General features: G+C 38.8%; 1 protein-coding gene across 3 annotated transcripts in view; it reads right to left on the bottom strand.

The window, feature by feature from the left end:
- DGKH (diacylglycerol kinase eta) overlaps positions 1–21,243 on the bottom strand; it is a 223,850-nt gene that overhangs the window by 75,583 nt on the left and 127,024 nt on the right. For all 3 annotated transcript variants that reach the window (XM_040267184.1, XM_040267185.1, XM_040267186.1), the window contains 8 exons: positions 15,588–15,694; positions 14,799–14,924; positions 11,221–11,323; positions 9,956–10,115; positions 8,047–8,155; positions 7,775–7,914; positions 2,447–2,531; positions 412–497 (listed from right to left, as the gene is read on the bottom strand). In XM_040267184.1, the coding sequence (XP_040123118.1) occupies positions 412–497; positions 2,447–2,531; positions 7,775–7,914; positions 8,047–8,155; positions 9,956–10,115; positions 11,221–11,323; positions 14,799–14,924; positions 15,588–15,694 (916 nt within the window). The remainder of the gene's footprint in view (positions 1–411; positions 498–2,446; positions 2,532–7,774; positions 7,915–8,046; positions 8,156–9,955; positions 10,116–11,220; positions 11,324–14,798; positions 14,925–15,587; positions 15,695–21,243) is intronic.

Below are 21,243 nucleotides of genomic sequence, written 5' to 3'. Positions count from 1 at the left end.
TGGTTTTCCATTTCTCATGACGGCAGTAGAGGATGCTTCAAACCAAAATCCTAAATTCTACCCAGGCAACATTAAATAATAAAAATAATAAAAAATAATAAAATCAAGTAGTCTGGGGGTCCATGTATGGAATCAACAACTAAAATCTGATCACTTTGAATTCAAATATAATTACAAAATTTAACCACGCTGAGAAATGTCTTTTTGAAAAATCTCATTGTTATTTTCCTTTTTCTGATGTAAACGATCCCTAAATAGTAGTGTTTATGGAAATAATGAATTATAGTGTTTTCCACATCATAATTAATCTTAAATGTTTGTTTAAATAAGATAAACAAACATAGAAAGATAAAATGCTTTCCTTGCATTTTCGCCATATAACTATTTCATGACTTGAACGCCATAACTCACTTGGTAGAAGATATGACCACTGCATGTTCATCAGAATTGAGGATTTTTGTAAGATGAGCTGCAACTGAGTCTTCATAAATTGTCATCTGAAAAAAATAAAAAAAACCTACCCTGTATTACTGTTGCTGGCATTCATACAACTCTGTTATTAGTGCTTCAAAAATGGGGTCATCTTGACGCATGTGACCCACGGCAATGGCTATAGTGAAATATAAATGACTTTAATGAAATAAATACATCTGTGAGAGTCATTATACAAAACAGATAAGTATTTCCTTTCTCTGAAAGGTTCTTAGTTTCTGGATTCCTTAATTCATATTCTCAGAGAAACCCAGAAATTCCATTTAAAATTTTGTAGGAAGTTTCATTCAAAATCTTTTACACTAAAAATAGCCTTCTTCCATGCAGTTACAGTTGTACCTTATTTAGTGACTACACATATGATAAAAGTAAACTGTCTAGCTTTATTTTATATGCTAGGAGATAGACATCTCTGAAGTAAGAAAAGCAAAATAATCTCCTCCTTTTGTCCCTTTGGAGAGAAAATTGGTAACATTAAAAAATTCCATGAAGAAAAAAGATTGGTTCCTATAAAACCCTTATGTTTATAGTTGGATAAAATATTCTTATAAACAAAAACAAAAATGCTGCTGGAAATAAAGTAGAAAATATACTCATCTTTAACAGTAATTATTAAATATTAGTAATTAGGGCTTCTCAGGTGAAACTAGTGGTAAAGAACCTGCCTGCCAATGCAGGAGGCATAAGAGACACAGATTCAATCCCTGGGTCGGGAAGATCCCCTGGAGGAGGGCATGGCAACCCACTCCAGTGTTCTTGCCTGGAGAACCCCATGGACAGAGGAGCCTACCGGGCTACAGTCCATGGCATCACAAGGAGTTGGATGTGACTGAAGTGATTTAGCACACATACCCCTCTGGGTGGCAGGACTATATATAAAATTTTTCTTTTCTTTGTTAGATGTTTTTGTATTTTCCCAATTTTTTAGAAGCAGTTTCTGCTATTTCTATATCGGGGAAAAAATTTAAATACAATTAGTTTCTTTAAGAAATAAAGCCCATGTTTCTAGATATTATTCCCGTCCTTAGTTTTGACAAGATCATAATTTTCTTAATGACAAAACAAAGAGCTCAACTGTAAAATAAACAGATGAATTTTCCTAGAGGGAAAAATAAGCTGTCATAGATCAAACGGTCTTAGTAAGTCAGAGAATAATCCTTTGAAAATTATGTTCTTTTTAAAATCTCCAGTGCTTTGAGGTTTAATCAGAATGTAGAGTCTTTAAGAACATCTAAAAACTGTAGTTATTAACCGTCTGGAGCAGGGACAGAATGAAGGGCACTGTCTTCCTTTGTTTTATTTTGATCAACAGGCTTAACCTAGAGAACCTTAACCTAGGGAGGTTATTCTGATACGCCCTCAACATAGCAGGCAAAGCAGGAAGAGAGAAATTCTACAATATTCTGGCGACAAGTATTGGTGTGCTTGGAGGTTATTTAAGGGAGCTGGTGAACACCTAAGAATCAAACAGGTGCTGATGGCTGAGGCAAGAGATGAGTGAAAGCTGACAGGAGCCTGGCATCAGCTGGCTTCCCTAGAGCCCTGCTGGAAAGAGTAAACTGGCAGGAAGACTATTTAGGGAGAATTCTCTTGGGGTGGGAGCAAGGGGGTCTGCATGCGCGGTGCTTTCCACACCTCATCACCTCCTTCAATCCTCCCAACATGGCGCCTCCTCAACGGATGACGTCCATGAAGACGAGACGCACAAAGGCGAGTGATGTGGCTGAATTCACACAGCCAAGGAGGGTGTCAGGGAAGGACCCTAACTGGGATGCTAAGGATTCTTTCCTCCAGAGTGGAGGACTAGAGGCAGTCAGTGAGACCAAACCCCAAATAGGAACAATTACAATTAAGCAAACATGCTACCAGATCTTATACATGTTTTTTTTTTTTATTGTTCAAGATACTCAACTCTGTTTTCAAATGATAAACAGGTAAAGAGTTAAAGTCTTACATAAAATTCTTCAGACGCCTCTGGAGGTTCGGGAAGTAGAGAAGCTTTTGGCGGCAATTTGAGTTCATAGGTCATAATACTCCACCTGAAGGGAGAAGAATATCTGGTCTAAAATGCCTTTAAAATTTAATGGATTTTGCTCTCACCTCACATCCACACATGCTCGTGCTAAGTCACTTCAGTCATGTCTGACTCTTTTGCGACCCCATGGATGGTAGCCCAACAGGCTCCTCTGTCCATGGGATTCTCCAGGCAAGAATACTGGAGTGGGTTGCCATTTCCCCCTCCAGGGGATCTTCCTGACCCAGGGATCGAACCCGGGTCTCCTGCATTGCAGGTAGATTCTTTACTATCTGAACCATCAGGGAAGCCCCTCACATGTGCATACATTCATGAACATGTTCCCCATGTCTGAAATAACCAAATATGGGAAGAGATGGACTTATCATAATCTCATAAAATGCTGAATTCATAATTTATGATTTCCCTATCTTAACAAATCTCTGATTGGAGACTTTCAAACATTTGAAGGCCATGGCCCACAGTAAGAAATGTACATATGTAACAAGACTGCCCCTCTTCACTAAGTGCAAAGCATTATGACTTTTCTGTTCTTTTCTGTTTTACTTTTTAAATAATGCTCATTGCAATTTCTAACTTGATTATAAAAGTTATTAATGGGTCACAACCCCAAATTCTAAAATAATGTCCAAGATTAAATAAGTGCACCTATGAAAAATACATCATTCTGCAGGTAACAATCACTCTTACCAAGTCACCTTATACAGATATGAAATGGAAATTAGCTAAATTGTCCTTCTTACATTAAGAAAGTAAGTGTGAAATTGAGAGGAAAATATTAATAGAAATAATGCTTGACTGAAGCAAATTCATCTCAATGAGCTGTAAACATTAATTTCAAACCAAACACTGAATCATTTGGTGTTAGACATAAGCAATCAACTCCAGATAAATCCAGTCATCTATCTAAAATAATTTCAACACTTGAGAAGAACAACTGGGTATAGACATTATTATCATCAGTAACAAGATGTGAAATAAAGACTTTTAAAAGACACAAAGCAAATGAGAGCAGTATTACGAATTATGAAATTTTAAGAAAAGCATATCACAGTGACAGAACCTAGAGAAAAATCCCAAGATTAGCATCAGTATGTAAACAGAACCTAGTGTATCAATCAGACTAATAAGTCTGATAAAAATTCAAATTCTGAGAGAATTCCCTGAAAGACATAGGTTATCTGTTAGGGTGTGTAAACTAAATAGATGTGTATAACTACTATTCAACTCTTGATATGAATATATTATAAATATATGCCTGTTGCTGGTTTAGTCAGTAAGTTGTACCTAAGTTTGAGACCCCATGGACTGCAGTGTGCCACGCTTCTCTGTCCATGGGATTTTCCCAGAAAGAATACTGGAGTTGACTGCCATTTCCTTCTTGACCCAGAAATCGAACCGCCATCTCCTGTATTGCAGGCAGATTCTTTACTGCTGAGCCTGCATGAAAACCCTCATTATAAAAATACATATTTGAGCATAAAAAGTCATTCTTTCCTTCACGCATCCATGCAACAGGTATGTACTGGACATCTCACATTGACAGTATTCGAGGGTCTGGTAATAGAAAAGTGAATATGACTTCTCTAATAAAGCCTATATTCTGGTGCCGAAAACAGATGTAATAAAAGCAATGAATAAAATAATAAAACTTTGTGAAACTTCAAAAAGGGAAAATCACAACTGAAAACAAGGAAGTCAAGTTCCGTATACCTGGAAATATTTCTTTAGTCAAAGGATAGTTAAAGAATTGGGAAAGAAATCCACCCAAGCGTCCTTGGACCTTCCACCTATACCTCTTCCCTTTACTGGCAAATGACTGGCACTGAAGAAACAGGGGAAAGTCTCAGCACAAGCCAGGAAGGGATGCTTATTGGTACCAACTGGGCAGAGTTGGAGGCAGAAAGTAAGAACCAGTTTGATGGTGATTATGTGCATGAAGGGCTTCCCAAAGTCCAGTCCCTGGGCTGGGAAGAGCCCCTGGAGGAGGGCACGGCAACCCACTCCAGTGTTCTTGCCTGGAGAACCCCATGGACAGAGGAGCCTGGTGGGCTGCAGTCCATGGGGTCACAAAGAGTCAGACACGACTGAAGCGACTTAGCATGCACATATGTGCATTAAAGAGTGAGAGCAGTGTTGAACAAAGGCCCTCAGAAAGAGTCTGTATTTTGGTGTAAACAATCGGTTCAACCACTTATTAGCAATTTGACCTTGAAAACAAAAGAAATCTCCTGAGCCTTTTACCCTGTAAGATAGAGACAATAGTATTATCCATCTCTAAATGTATAGTGAGGATTAAACGAGATGATATTCTATTAAGAAAAGCAACTAGATGTGCCAGGCAGCCAAAAATATTAATCATTCTTATTCCCACTGTCTCTAGAAAACTGAACATTCATCTTTGTGAAATAGTCCTAATAATGCTTTTCTTAGTCAGTGTTGTTTTGAGAACTAAGTAAGTTAAAGTGAAGTCGCTCAGTCATGTCCGACTCTTTGCAACCCCACGGGAAGTGCAAATAAGTTAATATATATGAAAAAGCATATATAATGTGGAATATTATTAAACATCAATTTTCTACTTGTACTGACAAAGGTCCATATAGTCAAGGCAATGGTTTTTCCAGTAGTCAGGTATAGATGTGAGAGTTGAACCATAAAAGAAGGCTGAGTGCTAAAGAATTGATGCTTTCAAATTGTGGTGCTGGAAAAGACTCTTGAGGAGTCCCTTGGACTGCAAGGAGATCAAACCAGTCAACCCTAAAGGAAATCACCCCTGAATATTCATCGGAGGGACTGATGCTGAAGTTGAAGCTCTAATAATCTGGCCACCTGATTCAAAGAGCCGACTCACTGGAAAAGACCCTGATGCTGGGACAGATTGAAGGCAGGAGGAGAAAGGGGTGACACAGGATGAGACAGTTGGATGGCATCACTGACTCGATAGACATGACTTTGAGCAAACTCCTGAGAGAAGGTGAAGGAAAGGGAAGCCTTGGCCTGCTATAGTCCATGGGTGGCAAAGAATTGGACACAACATAACAACTGAACGACAACAACAATCAGCTAAAGATATCCTGTTATCCTGTGGCCTTCTGACTGACTGAAGGGGGTGACAGAGGATGAGATGATTGGATGGTATCACCAGCTCAATGAACATGAGTTTGAGCAAATGCTAGTTGATAGTGAAGGACAGGGAAGCCTGGCATGCTGCAGTCCATGGGGCTGGACAGGAGTTAGTGACTGAACAACAACAATTCTTAAATTAGTATAGAAAGAGCACAGGAACAAAACTGTCTTATGTTTCTAACAATAGTCCTAGCTTTAAAAATCCCTTTTATCTTGGGGGGGGGGCGTTGGGGGCTTCCCTTGTGGCTCAGCTGGTAAAGAATCCACCTGTAATGAGGGAGACCTGGGTTCAATCCCTGTGGGAAGATCCCCTGGAGAAGAGAAAGCCTACCCACTTCAGTATTCTGGCCTGGAGAATTCCATGGACTGTATAGCCCATGGGGTCGCAGAGTCGGACACGACTGAGTGACTCACCTTCACTTTTTTTTTTTGCAGGTCGGTCTTAAGGAATTTTACCACAGGGGTGTTGTTCCTCTGCTAACCACCTGAACACGTTAATTTTTATAACATACAAGGGAAAAGCACACACCCAGTGCAGAGGAAATGCCTCATAGTATTTCCTAGGTTGTGGGGAGAGTGGTATTTAAATTTATAAGAAAAAGCCATTTAAAATACCTTGTGAGGTTTGGTAAGCACTGAATTGGGCAGCCTTCCGGGAAACCACCTCTAGACTCTTTTAAAGACTGGAGACTGAGTCCACTTTATGCTCCCAAACTACAGGGGGATCCCTCTCATGACTGGTTAGGGATTAACACAGATAAATGCTCACCAACCTAGCTTTCTTTTTAAATACCCTGTCTGCAGAAGAATCAGCCATTGCAACATTACCTTATGACAGGCAAGGTTACCGTTAATTAGATTACAGCTTATTTTAGAGTAATTACATTTTGGATTGGTGGCTCCCTGATGAGATTTTGTTATTTTCGGGAAGAGTTCCACAGATGGCTAATCCTATCAGAGTTGTTTTGATTTGTGCTAGCTGGAGTTTATAATGAGATTTTGACATTTGTGTTCCAGTGATGATGGAGGTTACTGCTTACTGAGCCCTGGTTGTTCCTTATGCGCCTGTGCTCAGTCATGTCTGACTCTTTGCAACCCCGTAGACTGTAGCCTACCAGGCTCCTCTGTCCATGGCATTCTCTAGGCAAGCATACTGTAGTGGGTAGCCATTTCCTTCTCCAGGGGAGCTTCTTGATGGAGTAATCAAACCCACATCTCCTACACTGGCAGATGGATTCTTTATCATCCATCCATGAGCCACTAGGGAAGCCCGGTTGCTCCCTATATGTCAATTCTAAACACCTCCTCCATAATACTCAGATCACACAGACTGGGATTTTTTCCTTTTTACATGTGAGGTATTTAGAGAGAGAGCAGTTAAGAGATGCAATCCAGAATACCATAAAAACAGTGATGGTTTCTCCATGTGAAGCTGTTTTCCTAGTATTTTCCTGTCCCTGGGAACGGATTATATTTTTTAGTATTTTGTTGGCTCAATTTCTTATTAACATGTATAATTAAGAAGATATACTATCTAAAGTTTGTATGTTTTCTTTGGTTTTCATGAAACCAGAAGAGGAAAGGGCCATACCTAGTATATTCATCAAAAGACCCCCACAAATTAACTATTTAAGCTTTCTGACCCAAACAGCAGTTGAAAGTAATTAGTATCAACATGAGCTTTCCAAATGGTTCGGTGGTAAGGAATCTGCCTGCCAAGGCAAGAGACGCGGTTTCAGTCCCTGGGCTGGGAAGATCCCCTGGAGGAGGAAATAGAAACCTACTCCACTATTCTTCCCTGGAAAATCTTATGGACAGAGGAGACTAGGGGGCTGCAGTCCAGGGGCCCACAAACGGTAACATGACTGAGCGACTAAACACGAGTAAGGATTAATGTAGCCATCTATCTTTAAAATAATGGGTTCATAACACTAGTTTTCTCATTTAAAAAAATTCACTCGAAAAACATATTTACAGAGTGTCTGTTCTGTGTCAGGCTCTGTTCTAGACCACAAGGGTGGAACCCCTTCATGGGCTTACTGTCAGTACAATTCTAATGATCAAAAAGAGGATATCAGTATGCTGCTTTCAATCTAGTTTTAGAAGAGAATTTGCTATTACCTGTCCAACATTTTGGTACTGGCTCGTTCCAGCTTCTCAAGTATCTGAGGAAGTTGGGTGTCGTCATCGTACGAGCCTCCCCAGCCGAGAACTCGGGCAAGGTCGTTTCCTGTACCCAGAGGCAGTACTCCCAGCTGACACTGAAAAAAAAAAACAAAAAACAAAACAGCCCCACAGGAGACCTCAGACAAGTCGAGAGAGAGGGACTCTGACATTTCTGCACTTCACCGGTCAGCAGGTTAGGATACATGAAAAGAATGATGACCACTTGCCTGTTTGTTCAAGTTGAGCTTATCAATTTCTGACAAAACCCAACCTACACTTCCATCTCCTCCACAAACAAGAATCCGGAAATTGTCAAACTTCTGGAATAATCTTAAACTGAAAGTAAGAAGTATTTTATTTTAGGATAAGTGAATAAAAATCACTTTCTCCAATTCTTTTGTCATTCTGTTGTTACTTATTGGTACTCATGTTCAGGTTAAATATAAGAACTCTTACAGGTGAATCATACTATAAAAATTATAATTTGAGTGCAATGTTGAACTCACGAAAATGTCTTAGCCATAAAGAGGAAAGAGGATTATAAGCAGAAATGCAGACAAAATTAGGAAGAAAGGGGAGAGGGAAATCCGAAAACAAAAAGAAGCAGAACCCAGAAAGATTATTAAAGGTTAAGTGACAGGCGATGGTAAAAGTAGTGATCTTTTTTCTTTCTATCACAAGGATATATTATTTCCATGAGTAGCATATTAACACCAGGGTGGAGAATCCAGGGCACTGATGCTCTTGAGTGTCATGGGGGCGATTCCTAAAGAGATCCACCAAACCTCACTAATGTACCCCCACCATACTGCCAGTAGTTTTTTAACTTCCTATTTTCCTTTCCTCAGGTCAATCTCTTTACTTCTGCCTTCCTTCATCTCAAATTTTGACACATCTCACCTTCTGAATGTACCTTTGTATACCTCAAGTATTGTGGAAAACCGAAAAATATGGAGACAATCTCAAGAAGTTTCACAAAGGGAGTTCCTTGGAATTTTAGAGGATGAGTAGAAAAAATGCAAAAAATAAAATAAAACAGATATGCTAGAAAGAGAGACAAAGCTAATCAGCAATGGGAGAGACAGAGGTGATGAGAGAAGCTAGATGGGAAAGTGCCAGGACCCATGCAAGGGGAAGGAAGGGAGGCACAGCACATAAGGAAGGACTCGGGTTCAAATGAAGAGCGATACCCAGGGAACCAGAAGGGCCTGAGATAGCAAGAAAAAGGCAATGGAAACAAGAAGGAAGACCCTGAAGGGACAAAAGTGAAAAGGGGCCCAACGAGAGACTGAGAAGAGAAACAGAGAAGATGGGAGAGAGCTGAAGCACAAAACACAAAAGGCCTTTTCAGGAACTGGGGTCTGAAGTCTTCATTCCTACTCCTGCATTACAGTGGATCCAAGAGAAAAGCCAAGCTGGCACGAGCAAATCAGAAAGAGCTTGTGCGCCCCTGGTTCAGATCACTCAGCATCACCTCTTCAACAAAAATCATATATATATATATATATATATATATATATATACACACACACACACACACACATATATACACTAAAAATGTATTCAAAGTGCCTCAAGGCATATTTTCCATCACTAAAACACTTAATTTTTCCCCCCAGATTTTAAGTTATATGACATTCCAGAAAGTTTGAAATGGACAGTTAACAAAAGTACTTTCTGTCATTTATGGGAACCAAGGCTGAAATGCTTGAGAACTTGTTTCTGAGATCCACAAGAGTATCTGTGTTTCGGTTAAATAGCTGATTATTTGTATTGTATATAGTTCAATACTAGCCTCCCAATGCAAATCGTTTTCTGAAGTTATTTTTTTGTATTTCTCCATTTACACAAGTTGGTCTACTTCTGTAGAGCTAAGCAAACAGAATTGTTTGTTATAGGATACATTCTAAAACATTTTCTAAACAAATTTTAGAACTTTGGGCACACAGGAAGTTATATAAATATCAAAAAGGTTGGGTTAAAATTTATAATTAGAACGTTAAAAAAAGGGAGGTGTGAGAAGATCAACCCAGAGGCATCTAGATGAATCTACAAGTTTCATGAAGTGAAAAACCAAATGTACTTCACACTTAGCGCTACATTTCATTCAAGGAAGATTTGTCAGTAATCAATTACCCCAAATGAGGACCGCCATTCATCAAATCAAACACCTGAGCTGGATTTAGTAACTGTTTAAATCGACGAAGAAACTTGACTCCCTGATTATCTCCACTCTTAGAATTGACAAAAACCAATAAAGGACTAACACAGAATGAAAATGTCGCTCTACAGAAACCTGTGGGGGAAAAAAACAAAAACACAATGTAAGATCAATATGCACCGCTTTCTCTTAACAAAACTTTAGAAGAAAAACAGTAAATTCACACTTCAGAGCCCCCATATGCAGACAGGTTTATTACTTACATATTAAGAACACAGAACTTACCTTTTAAAATATGAGCTATAATGAAAAATCATACAAAAGACGGTGAAAGTATTAAGCACAGATAATCTGAGATCTACCACTTGCCCTAACAACACTTAATTATTAAGAAAAACCAATCATAGTCTATAAATCCACAGTTGTTAAAGGATTCATGCTAATTTTCAGTATTATAAAATATTTAACACCTCCTTGTTAAGGTATTAGAAAGTATTTTTAAATTTTATAATAAATAACAGAACTTTGATATATTGGGGCTTAGGGGGAGCCTAAGCCCCCTGTTAACCTGTTAACAGCACAGGTTAAAAAAATCATATCTTCTGCAGCTTCTAGTAGCTATGATATCTATTGGCATATTTCTATAAAAAGTTTGAAAAGCGTAAAGCACTGTATTGATGCAAAACATTAATAATAATTTATGGTAAAAGCCTTATGTAATATGGTTTGTTTACAAAGAAGTGATAAGTATGCTATCCCCAAACCAGTGTTGTAAATGAGTTCTTCCATATGGACAATTAAGTCATAAAATAGTAACACTAAAAAAAGTGAATGAATGTATGGGAATATAAATTCCTACAAGGAAACGATAGAAAAATGGGTTTCAAAAAAAGCTTTGCTAATGGGCAGTTTCAATTACAGAGGGGAAAAAATGCTTATAAAAAATTAATTTGTTCAGGTTGCATTTTCTTACAGAATAACGATCTTATTTGATTTGCTGAAATATAAAATCTATAAATCTTATACACTGTAATTTCACCACTGTGTTAATAGTTATGTTAAACCTTAATTTTAAAATGTTCTTGTATCAATTAAATGTACTGTTCTGCAATTGAAATGGAATTATTATATAGAAACTGACCAGAATAACCAACTACAGTGTTATTTATACTAGGAAAATAGTGTACATATCAACATTTGATAAACCAAGAATATACATACTTATACTGCTGATACTTACCATCAGAATCAGTGCTATTTAGTGCAATTGGAGGTATGACAGATACTTTACACTGGCCAAGTGGACATAGAGGATGATATAGATCTTTACAGGCAGTGTGTACCTAGTAGCAAAGAAATAAGCCTTCAGGAATCACTAAACACACGTTCATGTTTTGTTATGGTACAAACTATGTCTCAGGAACAGAAAAATGAAGATTAAGTGCATCTTCAAATGTCCAGGAATTCATAAATTATTTTAATGGCACAGTGTTTACACTTCTAAGGAATGGACTAATCATTTTAGAGATGGGAATTTGATTTGGTTTGTGCAGTCTGTTTTCATGGGTGACTCAGGCAAGTAGTATGTAGTCAGTAAATGCCTGGTGAGAGCAAGGAGAGAGGAAGAGATAGAGGAGGGAGAACAGAGGAAGGAAGAAGGAAGAAGGGGAGCGAGGAAGGGAGGGAAGAAGGGAAGCAAACCGGTATGCATCCAGCATAACTGTCCATAGGAAAAACTGATGACACTGACTGTACAAAATTCTTACAGAATATAATGAAAATAAATACGGTCTGCAAGGTGTCTGCAGGGATCCTGCAACCTTCTATTCACACCTTTTTTACAACACTGTCATGCTAGTACAGCTATAAGGACATCCGTGCCTACTGTCTCAGCTAGACTGCTCGCTCAGTAAAGAGAAAGGTCTTATTATCTTGAGAAGTGATCCACATCACCAGCACTCAGCGGATGTCTTAACTCCATACGAAAAAAAGTTTCAAGGTCACTCAAGCTGGGCAAACATATAATGTAGGACCTAGGCAATTTAGAATAATTTATGTATCTACCTAGAGAGCTTTTAAATGCTTCATCAGTAAAAGCAGGCACTTCATAAAGCACTTATTTAATGTGGTTTTATTTCATTAGTCCTTTTAGAAAACTGGCATATCAGTTAAATATATTTATCAAAACTTTTGAGAAAATAATTGAAATTTAACAGTGATTCTTGTTCTGCTGATGACAGTTTCCTATTATGACTTATAATAATTAATCCATCAGGATTTTAGAAAAATGAGAATGCACAGGTTTAAAAGAAAAAAGTTTGAGAGTCATGAAACCGAAAAATATTTATAACAGTGTTAAATGAAAAAAGCAGACATAAAATTGTATCTTCACTATTTTTACAAAAAAGGTAAAACTATGTCCCCAAACTGGACAACAGCTGGAAAACTTAGGAGCTGATTCATGAAGGTTGTGGAAATACGGCTTGGTTTGGTTTTGAACCAAGTAACTATGTTTAGACACTAGATATTCTGCTGTTAGAAACTCATGGGCTAAAGGCAAAATAATATCATAACAGATAAATGATAGTGTATATGATGTACAAGATTAGGAGGGATGGAAAAGGTGGCAACAGAGGATGAGATGGCTGGATGGTATCAACGACTCAGACACGACTGAGCGACTGAATAACAGCAAGCTTTCCTTTTTGGTTACTGTAAGTTTATCTCCTATGTCTGTAGGATAAATTAGGAGTTTGGGATTAATGTACACACACTACTGTATATCAAATAGATAACCAACAAGAACCTACTACTGTACAGTACAGGGAACTCTACTCAATATTTTAGATAGCTATAAGAGAAAAGAATCTGGAAATGAATATATATACACCCGTATATTTACTTATGCATAACTGAATCATTGTGCAATACACCTGAAATTAACACACCACTGTAAATCAAGCATACTTCAATTAAAAAAAAAACAGCTGACTAAAGATAAGTAGAGAGCTATATATTGCAGGCAAAGACAACTTTTATAAGATCTTTCTAAAATGAATCACCACGCAGATGATCTCCTTTCTTTTCAAAAAGTTTTGAAAAGAGCAGCTGCAGTTTCAGAAGGAGAGAAATAGACTTCAGTAAATGCAGACTAATAACAGCAGTGGTAGAGACATACATCAGCAGTTACCCAAAAAGAAATCTTAGGTGGGATGGAATCTTGACTTAAAATCTGGTTTGAATGGCACAAGAGTGTTTTCAGGGCTAGGGTTGCACGAAAACTCCAAGAAGAGTGAGATTATCCAATATAGTCTGTATATTATATTAAATGGGATTAAAAAAAATAAAAAGTAACACCTATGGCAATAAAAGAGGCAATTGATGAAGGAAAACAAAATCATGGTGATCAGGAGAATTATGTTTGATTCAAAGATGAAAAAGAAACACAAGATAACCTATCAGTCCTGACTAAAAAGTCATAGGACTTATTGTTCCTTCATGGCTCATGGAATCAATTTTAAGGATTACAAAATCAAGACCATCATATGCAGACCTTTTGCATTCACTGATCTTCCAAATCAGCAGTATTTTTAAATTTTTTATTAATACTATTTTTTATTTTAATTTTAATTTTTTGGCCACATCATGAAAAGATTTTAGTTCCTGGACCAGGGATTGAACTCGCACCTCTGCAGTGGAAGTACAGACTCTTAATCACTGAACCACCACAGAAGTCCCTTCAACGTACTTACTGAGAGCAATGGTTTCCCACCTTTTTTGTTGGGGGGAGGGGGTGACTTCCAACACTCAAAACATGACCGAACAACTCAGCCTCAACGCAAGGCAACCAGCACCCTAGTCGGACGGCATTGCCCAGTGCTTAAGTGGGCAGACACTGCCTCCTCGCCCTGCTGTCTTTTAGCCCCACATCACCCTCTGAGGGCCGTAAGGTCACCCTGAGGTCCTGCTCGGACCACCCTCCTGCAGCATGGAGGCCCAGTCCTCACGCAGTCTGTCAGAGGTGGGACCATTCCCTGCCGCGGGCTCCATGCTATGCTGTATCTGCTGCCCACCACTTGTTTGCATGTGCAAAGAAGATTTTAAATATTTACTCATTTCTAAAACATAAATGCATACAATTTAAATTGTATCAGTGCATGGTCTACTGAATTCAGCTTCTTTCTGTCAAGAGAACATGCATGGGGTTGTAGCAAACCCACACCTTGCTTGTCAGTCAAAATCTGGTGGCTTTCTGTCAGCAACAGGTGTTAAAATGGGCTGAAAATAGCAAACCACTAGATGCGGCCAAAGCTTGATGAAAAACAGTAAGACTGTGAGAAAGAGGTCTTCAGATAAAAGAAATATATAACAAGAACAGGTGTCACAAACAGGAAACGTGCAGAAGTAACGAGAGTGGAAGGAATACACTTTGAAAAAGGTGCACCTTAAAATGCGCTTCCCTGGTAGCTCAGCTGGTAAAGAAATGCAGGGGAACGCCTGCAATGCAAGAGACCCCCTGCAACGTAGGGATGTGGGTTCCATCCCTGGGTCAGGAGGATCTCCTGGAGGAGGAAATGGCAACCCACTCCAGTATTCTTGCCTGGGAAATCCCACGGACAGAGGAGCCTGGTGGGCTACAGTCCACGGGGTCACAAGAGTCAGACATGATTAAGCAACTAAACCACCACCACCAAAACAGGTACATGTACTATCAGCTGTGCTCCGCCATAAATTCTTAGCTTTGTCTCTAAACCTCATAGATGAAAAGATACAGGAAGAAACATTTCTTTTAATGGAGAACATTTATAAAACTCTCACCATCGTTCTACACCAAAGGCATCTCCAGTCTTGAAGACGGAGAACACTGCCACACGTTTTGTCGCAGACAGCACACTTAGCACTCACGGGCAAGTTACCCTCGAGCCACTGGTGAGGCATGGCCACCTACACAGCAGGAAGAAAGGGCAGTCAAGTTAAAGACCATGGCGGACATCATTCTTAGCCCAGGGAAGAGACTCAGTGATTTCTTACTCTATGGAATCAGCAACATGTATCATTCCTGGCATTCGTTCATTTCCCCCACTTTTAATGAGTATCTATTATGTCCAAGCACTATAGGGATACAAAAATAAAACTAAACCCCTGCCCTGCAGGATGTGTATTCTCGCTGAGCACAGAGAGGGATTATGATAAAGTGACCAGGAAGGGGTATCAGAGATTTGCATGCAAAGGAGATAAGGTTTTGAAGGTGAGGGGAGCAGGTCCCAAAGTCTGAGGAGTGAATGTCTGAGTCGACAGCTGAGCTGAGCCTTACAGAGTACCTTAGTCGACCAGATAAGGGTCTACAACATCAGCCCAGCCCAACAACCCCTCCTAAAGCCTTACACACCAGTCCTCTTAAAATTTAAGAGCTGAAAGAAGCTATGAAGGATTGAATTGAAAATAAAAAGTCATAATCTACCCAAACTTTCCATCTAATCATAATAATCAACACTTCCTCTTAACTTCCTGTTGTAACTGCTTAGATGGCTCCCACCTAATTTCCATGGGAGCAGAGGACGAAGGAGTGGGGGTGCCCGGGAGAGAGGGGAGGGGAAGGGAGCCTACCCCATCCTCGTTCTCGATGATGTCCTTCCCGACGGAGGCCAGGGTCGTCCACTTGCAGTTGTTTGTTGCCCTCACTGCACAGCGTTTGTGAGCCTTGAACTTACACACTAAAAAAAAGCCAGCCATTGCTAAGTGAGCATGTACTTTTGGACCAACAAGGAAAGGAAATCACAGCATGAAATTTCAAAGGGCTGAGGGGGGAGGGTGAGTAGAAGAAAGGTAATATTTTTAAAAGTTTCTATTACTCTTCAATAACAGTTGATATTCTAAAAAGCAAATATGATTATGTGCTTATGAAGCATTCTGATCAAGCTACAGATTGCTACTTAAAGAGATTTTACTTACTCCTAAAAGAAGAAAGGACATAAACACTTAAAGAATTAATTCTTGAGAAAGGAGACAACACAGACACACACACACACACAAGAAGATAAAATTCAGTAACACAGGAGTTCTGGTAACATCCAATTTCTAAGCCTGGGTGCTGATTACATAAAAGCATTTAGTTTGTGAAAATTCAACAAACTGCATACCCTTCTGATGTTTTCTTTTCTCTGTTCGTATATTACACTTAAATAAAAAGTTTGCAAATATCAGAGAGATAAGGGAATTTGAAAGTCCAAGTATGTCAAGAAAATATCCAGACATCATGGGAGAGACGCTGACGAGGGTCACAAAGACGGCACTGTCTTTTAAAAGTGTCCTGTTGGGACTTCCCTGATGGTCCAGGGGCCAAGACTCTGTGCTCCCAACGCAGGGTCCCCAGGTTCGATCCCGGATCAAGGAACTAGATCCCCCACGTCACAGCCAAGACCCGGTACAGCCAAATAAATATTTTTTTAAAAGTATCTTGTTGGAAGTGAGGAAGTAAAAAAGAGAAAAACAAACATTGTATACTAACACAAATATCTGGAATCTAGAAAGATGGTACTGATGAACTAATCACAGACACAGAGAACAGACGTATGTACACAGGGCAGGGGGGGCAGTGGGTAAGGAAGGAGAGGGTGGGGCACAAGGAGCCAGTAATACAGAAACCCACGTTACCATGTGTAAAAGAGACGGCCATTGGGAACTTGCCCTATGACTCAGTGAACTCAAACCAGAACTCTGTAACAGCTGAGAGAGGTGGGAGGGGGTGGGAGGCGGGAGGAGGTTCGAGGGAGGTGACTTAGGTAAATCTTTTCTGAAGGAGATCAACCCTGGGATTTCTTGGGAAGGAATGATGCTAAAGCTGAAGCTCCAGTACTTTGGCCACCTCATGCAAAGACTTGACTCATTGGAAAAAACTCTGATGCTGGGAGGGATTGGGGGCAGGCGGAGAAGGGGACGACCGAGGATGATATGGCTGGATGGCATCACGGACTCGATGGACATGAGTCTGGGTGAACTCCGGGAGTTGGTGATGGACAGGGTGGCCTGGGGTGCTGCGTTTCATGGGGTCGCAAAGAGTCGGACACGACTGAGCGATTGAACTGAACTGAACTGAACTGATGGCTGATTCATGCTGATGTTTGGCAGAAACCAACAGAACACTGTAAAGCAACTGCGTGTGTTAGTCGCTCAGTCGTGTGCAACTCTTTGCGACCCCGTGGACTGTAGCCCGCCAGGCTCCTCTGTCCATGGGATTCTCCAGCAAAGAATACTGGAGTGGGGTGCCATGCCCTCCTCCAGGGGATCTTCCTGACCCAGGGATTGAACCTGGTCTCCTGCATCACAGGCAAATTCGTTACCATTTGAGCTACAGGGAAGTCCTAGGGATATATCCTTCGATTAAAAACAAATAATGGTTTTTAAAAAAAGACTTTAAAAGTGTCCTGCTGAGATGACTACGTGATAATGTGGAGGAAGGGAATGATGAAGTGAGATTCCGACTGCACGCAGCACTAAAGCTCCCCAGCCGTATCGCCAGAGAGACACCTACAAAAGAGAAATACGAGGAAGCAGCAAGACAGAAGCAGCACGTACGTGAAACAAACCAACCAACCACAGACTACTTGAGAAATCAAACCTTACTTATGAACATCGGAACTCGGCTACTACGCTTATCCATCCCTGTACGGACACACTGGGTGAGCTGTTCAGTCCTGTCTGACTCTGCGACCCCGTGGACTGTAGCCCGCCAGGCTCCTCTGTCCATGGGATTCTCCAGGCAAGAGCACTGGAGTGGGGTGCCGTGTCCCCCTCCAGAGGCTCTTCCCGACCCGGGGATTGAACCCGTGTCTCCTGCACTGCAGGTGTGTTCCTTACCATTGAGGTACCAGGGAAGCCCACCAAGGACACGCATTAACACACATTTAGCCAATCGCTAATGAATACTGATATTATAAAGAGTTTCTGACTTTTCAGAGAAATATTTAAAAGTAGAGATCATTTTGGTAGAAACATAGTAAGGTACCTTTTGCAAATTCAAAATGAAAAAGTGGCTCCTTTTCGTGTGGTTTTTGAATTTCTACCAGTAAACCATTAACAAATTTGAAATAACAGGTTATGAGCCCTTCTCTTTAAATTGTCTTAATTTAATATAACATGAAAACAAACAGGTCAAGTAAAATAAATAAGATGCCTATATAGCCAAATGTTCAGAATGCTTCAGGTATCATAAATAGCCAGTATATAAATGGCCACTAAAATTGAGCCGTTTTTCCTTAAAAACAATATGAGTACATAGATCCTGGCAATGTTTCATTTACCTGCTCTTTTCTGTACATTGACAAATTCTTTCCTGGAAATCATAGTATTTTTGCTATAAATGACTTTGTGACTCAAGCAACAGACCTCATATAGAAAACAAATTTTCCACTTAACTTTATTGCTGAGAAACAGTAATGTAAAGAAACAGCATCGCAGGAAGTAAGCTTTGTTTGAAAAGTTACTTCAGCATGATATCTGCTCCCGTTTGCTATAAGGCAAGTGACTTTTACATTAGTTAGTATTTTTAAATTATTTAAATGGCTCAATCTGTTATTTTATTTCTCAAAAGAATGGGTCTAGTTTTAGTTTTATAAAAGCAAGCTGTTTTCTAAGTACAAATAAGTGTTGATAGTCAATAACTTTTCTAAGAGACAAAGAAGGAAGTAATATAAAGAGGGCAACAGGGTCTAATTTCATGGCTTTTTGAAGATTTTGCCATTAAAAATTAAACAGTTCATGAAAAATAAAAATCACTTTTGTAATAATAAAGTTCTTCATGCAATGAGCGTTGAGAATCACAAAGGTGTTTAATATAATATATAACGATTAAAATAAAACAAATGAATGAATTTTGGTCACTAAGGAATGGACATGAGGAATAGGCACCTTAATTTGGTAAGTGACAATTTTCTCCAAACAAGTGATTCTGAAATAAAGCATTCTTTCCTGACCTGTAATAGCCATTATTTTACACTACAGAACTTAAAAAATACACTACCTTGTAATAAAATTGTGATTCTTTATTGCAATATAGTCTTTAACAAGTTTTAAGTGTTCAACAGTGGTTAAGACAAAAATTCATAAATACCTGTGTAGAGATATTTTAAGCTGTTGATTAAAAAGAATTACCATCTAACTTTTTATTCTTAGAGTGCTGTTTAAATGCCTGTGAATCACAATTATGCTCTGAAATTATAATTAACATTCTCAATTGATTTAGGGAATTATCTGTGAAATGTATTTTCTGCCTTCTGTTTTTCATTCATATAGTTTATACATGCAAGGCTTTAAAATGATAATTCAGTTATTGTTCAACACAAGCCTAGAAGACAAATCAGTACAGACTCCTCTTACTGTGAAAAAGGGGCAGAAAGACTAAGAAAATAGTACTGGCGTTGTATCCTGGAAGCTGGATTCTATTATAATACATGATTCATTGTCATTATTGAATGAATTTTTCCTGTATTTGCAACTCTGTTATAACTTTAAAAATTTTTTGTGTTGTAAGCCTTCAGTTTTGCTAAAAAAAGCAGTTTATGCAGATTTCAAGGGGATTTCTAAAGTGTAACTTTGTTTACGATAAACATATCCTAAATAACTACAGTCTCACAGAATAAAAAGGCTTCCCTGGTGGTTCATTGTAGAGAATCCCCCTGAAAATGCAGGAGATGTGGGTTTGATCCTTGGGTCAGGAAGATTCCCTGGAGAAGGGAATGGCTACCCACTCCAGTATTCTTGCCTGGGAAATCCCATGGACAGAGGAGCCTGGCGGGCTACAGTCCATGGGGTCACAAAAGAGTCAGACATGACTTAGCAACTAAACAATAAAACAACACAAAATAAAAGGCAACCTTTTTGGGTATTCATAAAACCTTTGGGATTTCTAAAATCTGCTACAGTTCTAAATATACTAATGGCAAGATTTAAAATTTTTATCAACAAAAAAAACTGAATACTAACACATATTCCTCTAAAAGATAATTTAAAACTGCTATAATTGAGACTTTAAAAATCAGAAACTTAATTATCAATAGAATAATGTAACACATCTTTTTAAAGACTTAGAAGCTTTTTATTCTCACCAGCTAATGTAATTTTCATTTTTCTTTTAAAATGCTTAGAAAAATATTCAGTCATCCCACTGTTAAGTTCAACTCCTTTACCATTAAATATATTTAATAATGCATAACTCTCAGATTAGAAGGGTACCACAGATCAGTTCTAACAGTATCTAAGATGCTATTAGGTTTGTTTTTTTTTTAGCAGTTTGAGGAATAACAGACTATAAGGTAACTGTAGGGGGGCTTCCCTTATAGCTCAGTTGGTAAAGAATCTGCCCGCAATGCAGGAGACCTGGGTTCAATTCCTGGGTTGGGAAGATTCTCTGGAGAAGGAAATGGCAACCCACTCCAGTATTCTTGCCTGGAGAATCCCATGGACAGAGGAGGCTGACAGGCTATAGTCCATGGGGTCACAAGAGTCAGACATGACTTAGCAACTAAACCACCACCAAGGTAATTGTACAAAGACCTTCAGAATAACTCCATACAATCACTAAAGTCAGAAAGACTAATTATCTTTGTTTTCAATCATTTGTTAAATCTAAAAAAAATGTTTATATCTCCTCCAAATTCTCATTTTCATGAATTTTAATGCATCAGGCCATGATACAATCTGTAATTGTTTGCCTGATGAATTTCTTATACAACTCACCTACAAATGTCTACAATTTATCTGACTGGAAAAATAGCATCATTATATGCATTCTCTTATTTCACTTTTATAGTATCCTGTGAGATATAAATGACTATTATCCCCATTTTAGAGAGGAGGAAGCAAAAGTCTAAAAGGGTTAAACTAGTCCTGGTCATAGTTTTTAGTGCTGAAACTGGAATCTGAACCCAGAGAGTTTAACTACAGAATTTTATTCTTATGCACTAAGCTGTGTCATGTTAAACAGCCAAATAGTTAAAAAACTGTGACTCTATTTCTAATCTATTATTTAATTGTAATAGTTATATTACAAAATTACCTAAGAATTTTTTGTATTAAGAGAGAAAAGCTAATAATAGTATTATATGTGGTTTAAAAAGAGGTACACAGTGATGGAACCACTGAGCTATTAAATAAATCAAAAGAAGGTATGAGTTTTCTCCTGGTGACATTAAGTGGTTACTTCTCTTAAATGTAAAAATAACCCACAAATCCTGTGATGAGAACAACAGCATAGACCTTTTTTTAG

This window comes from Oryx dammah, unplaced genomic scaffold (genome assembly GCF_014754425.2).
Source record: "Oryx dammah isolate SB20612 unplaced genomic scaffold, SCBI_Odam_1.1 HiC_scaffold_24, whole genome shotgun sequence".
Classification (NCBI taxonomy): Eukaryota; Metazoa; Chordata; class Mammalia; order Artiodactyla; family Bovidae; genus Oryx; species Oryx dammah.
Note: the sequence above shows the minus strand (reverse complement) of the source record. Positions and strands in the feature narration are given on the sequence as shown.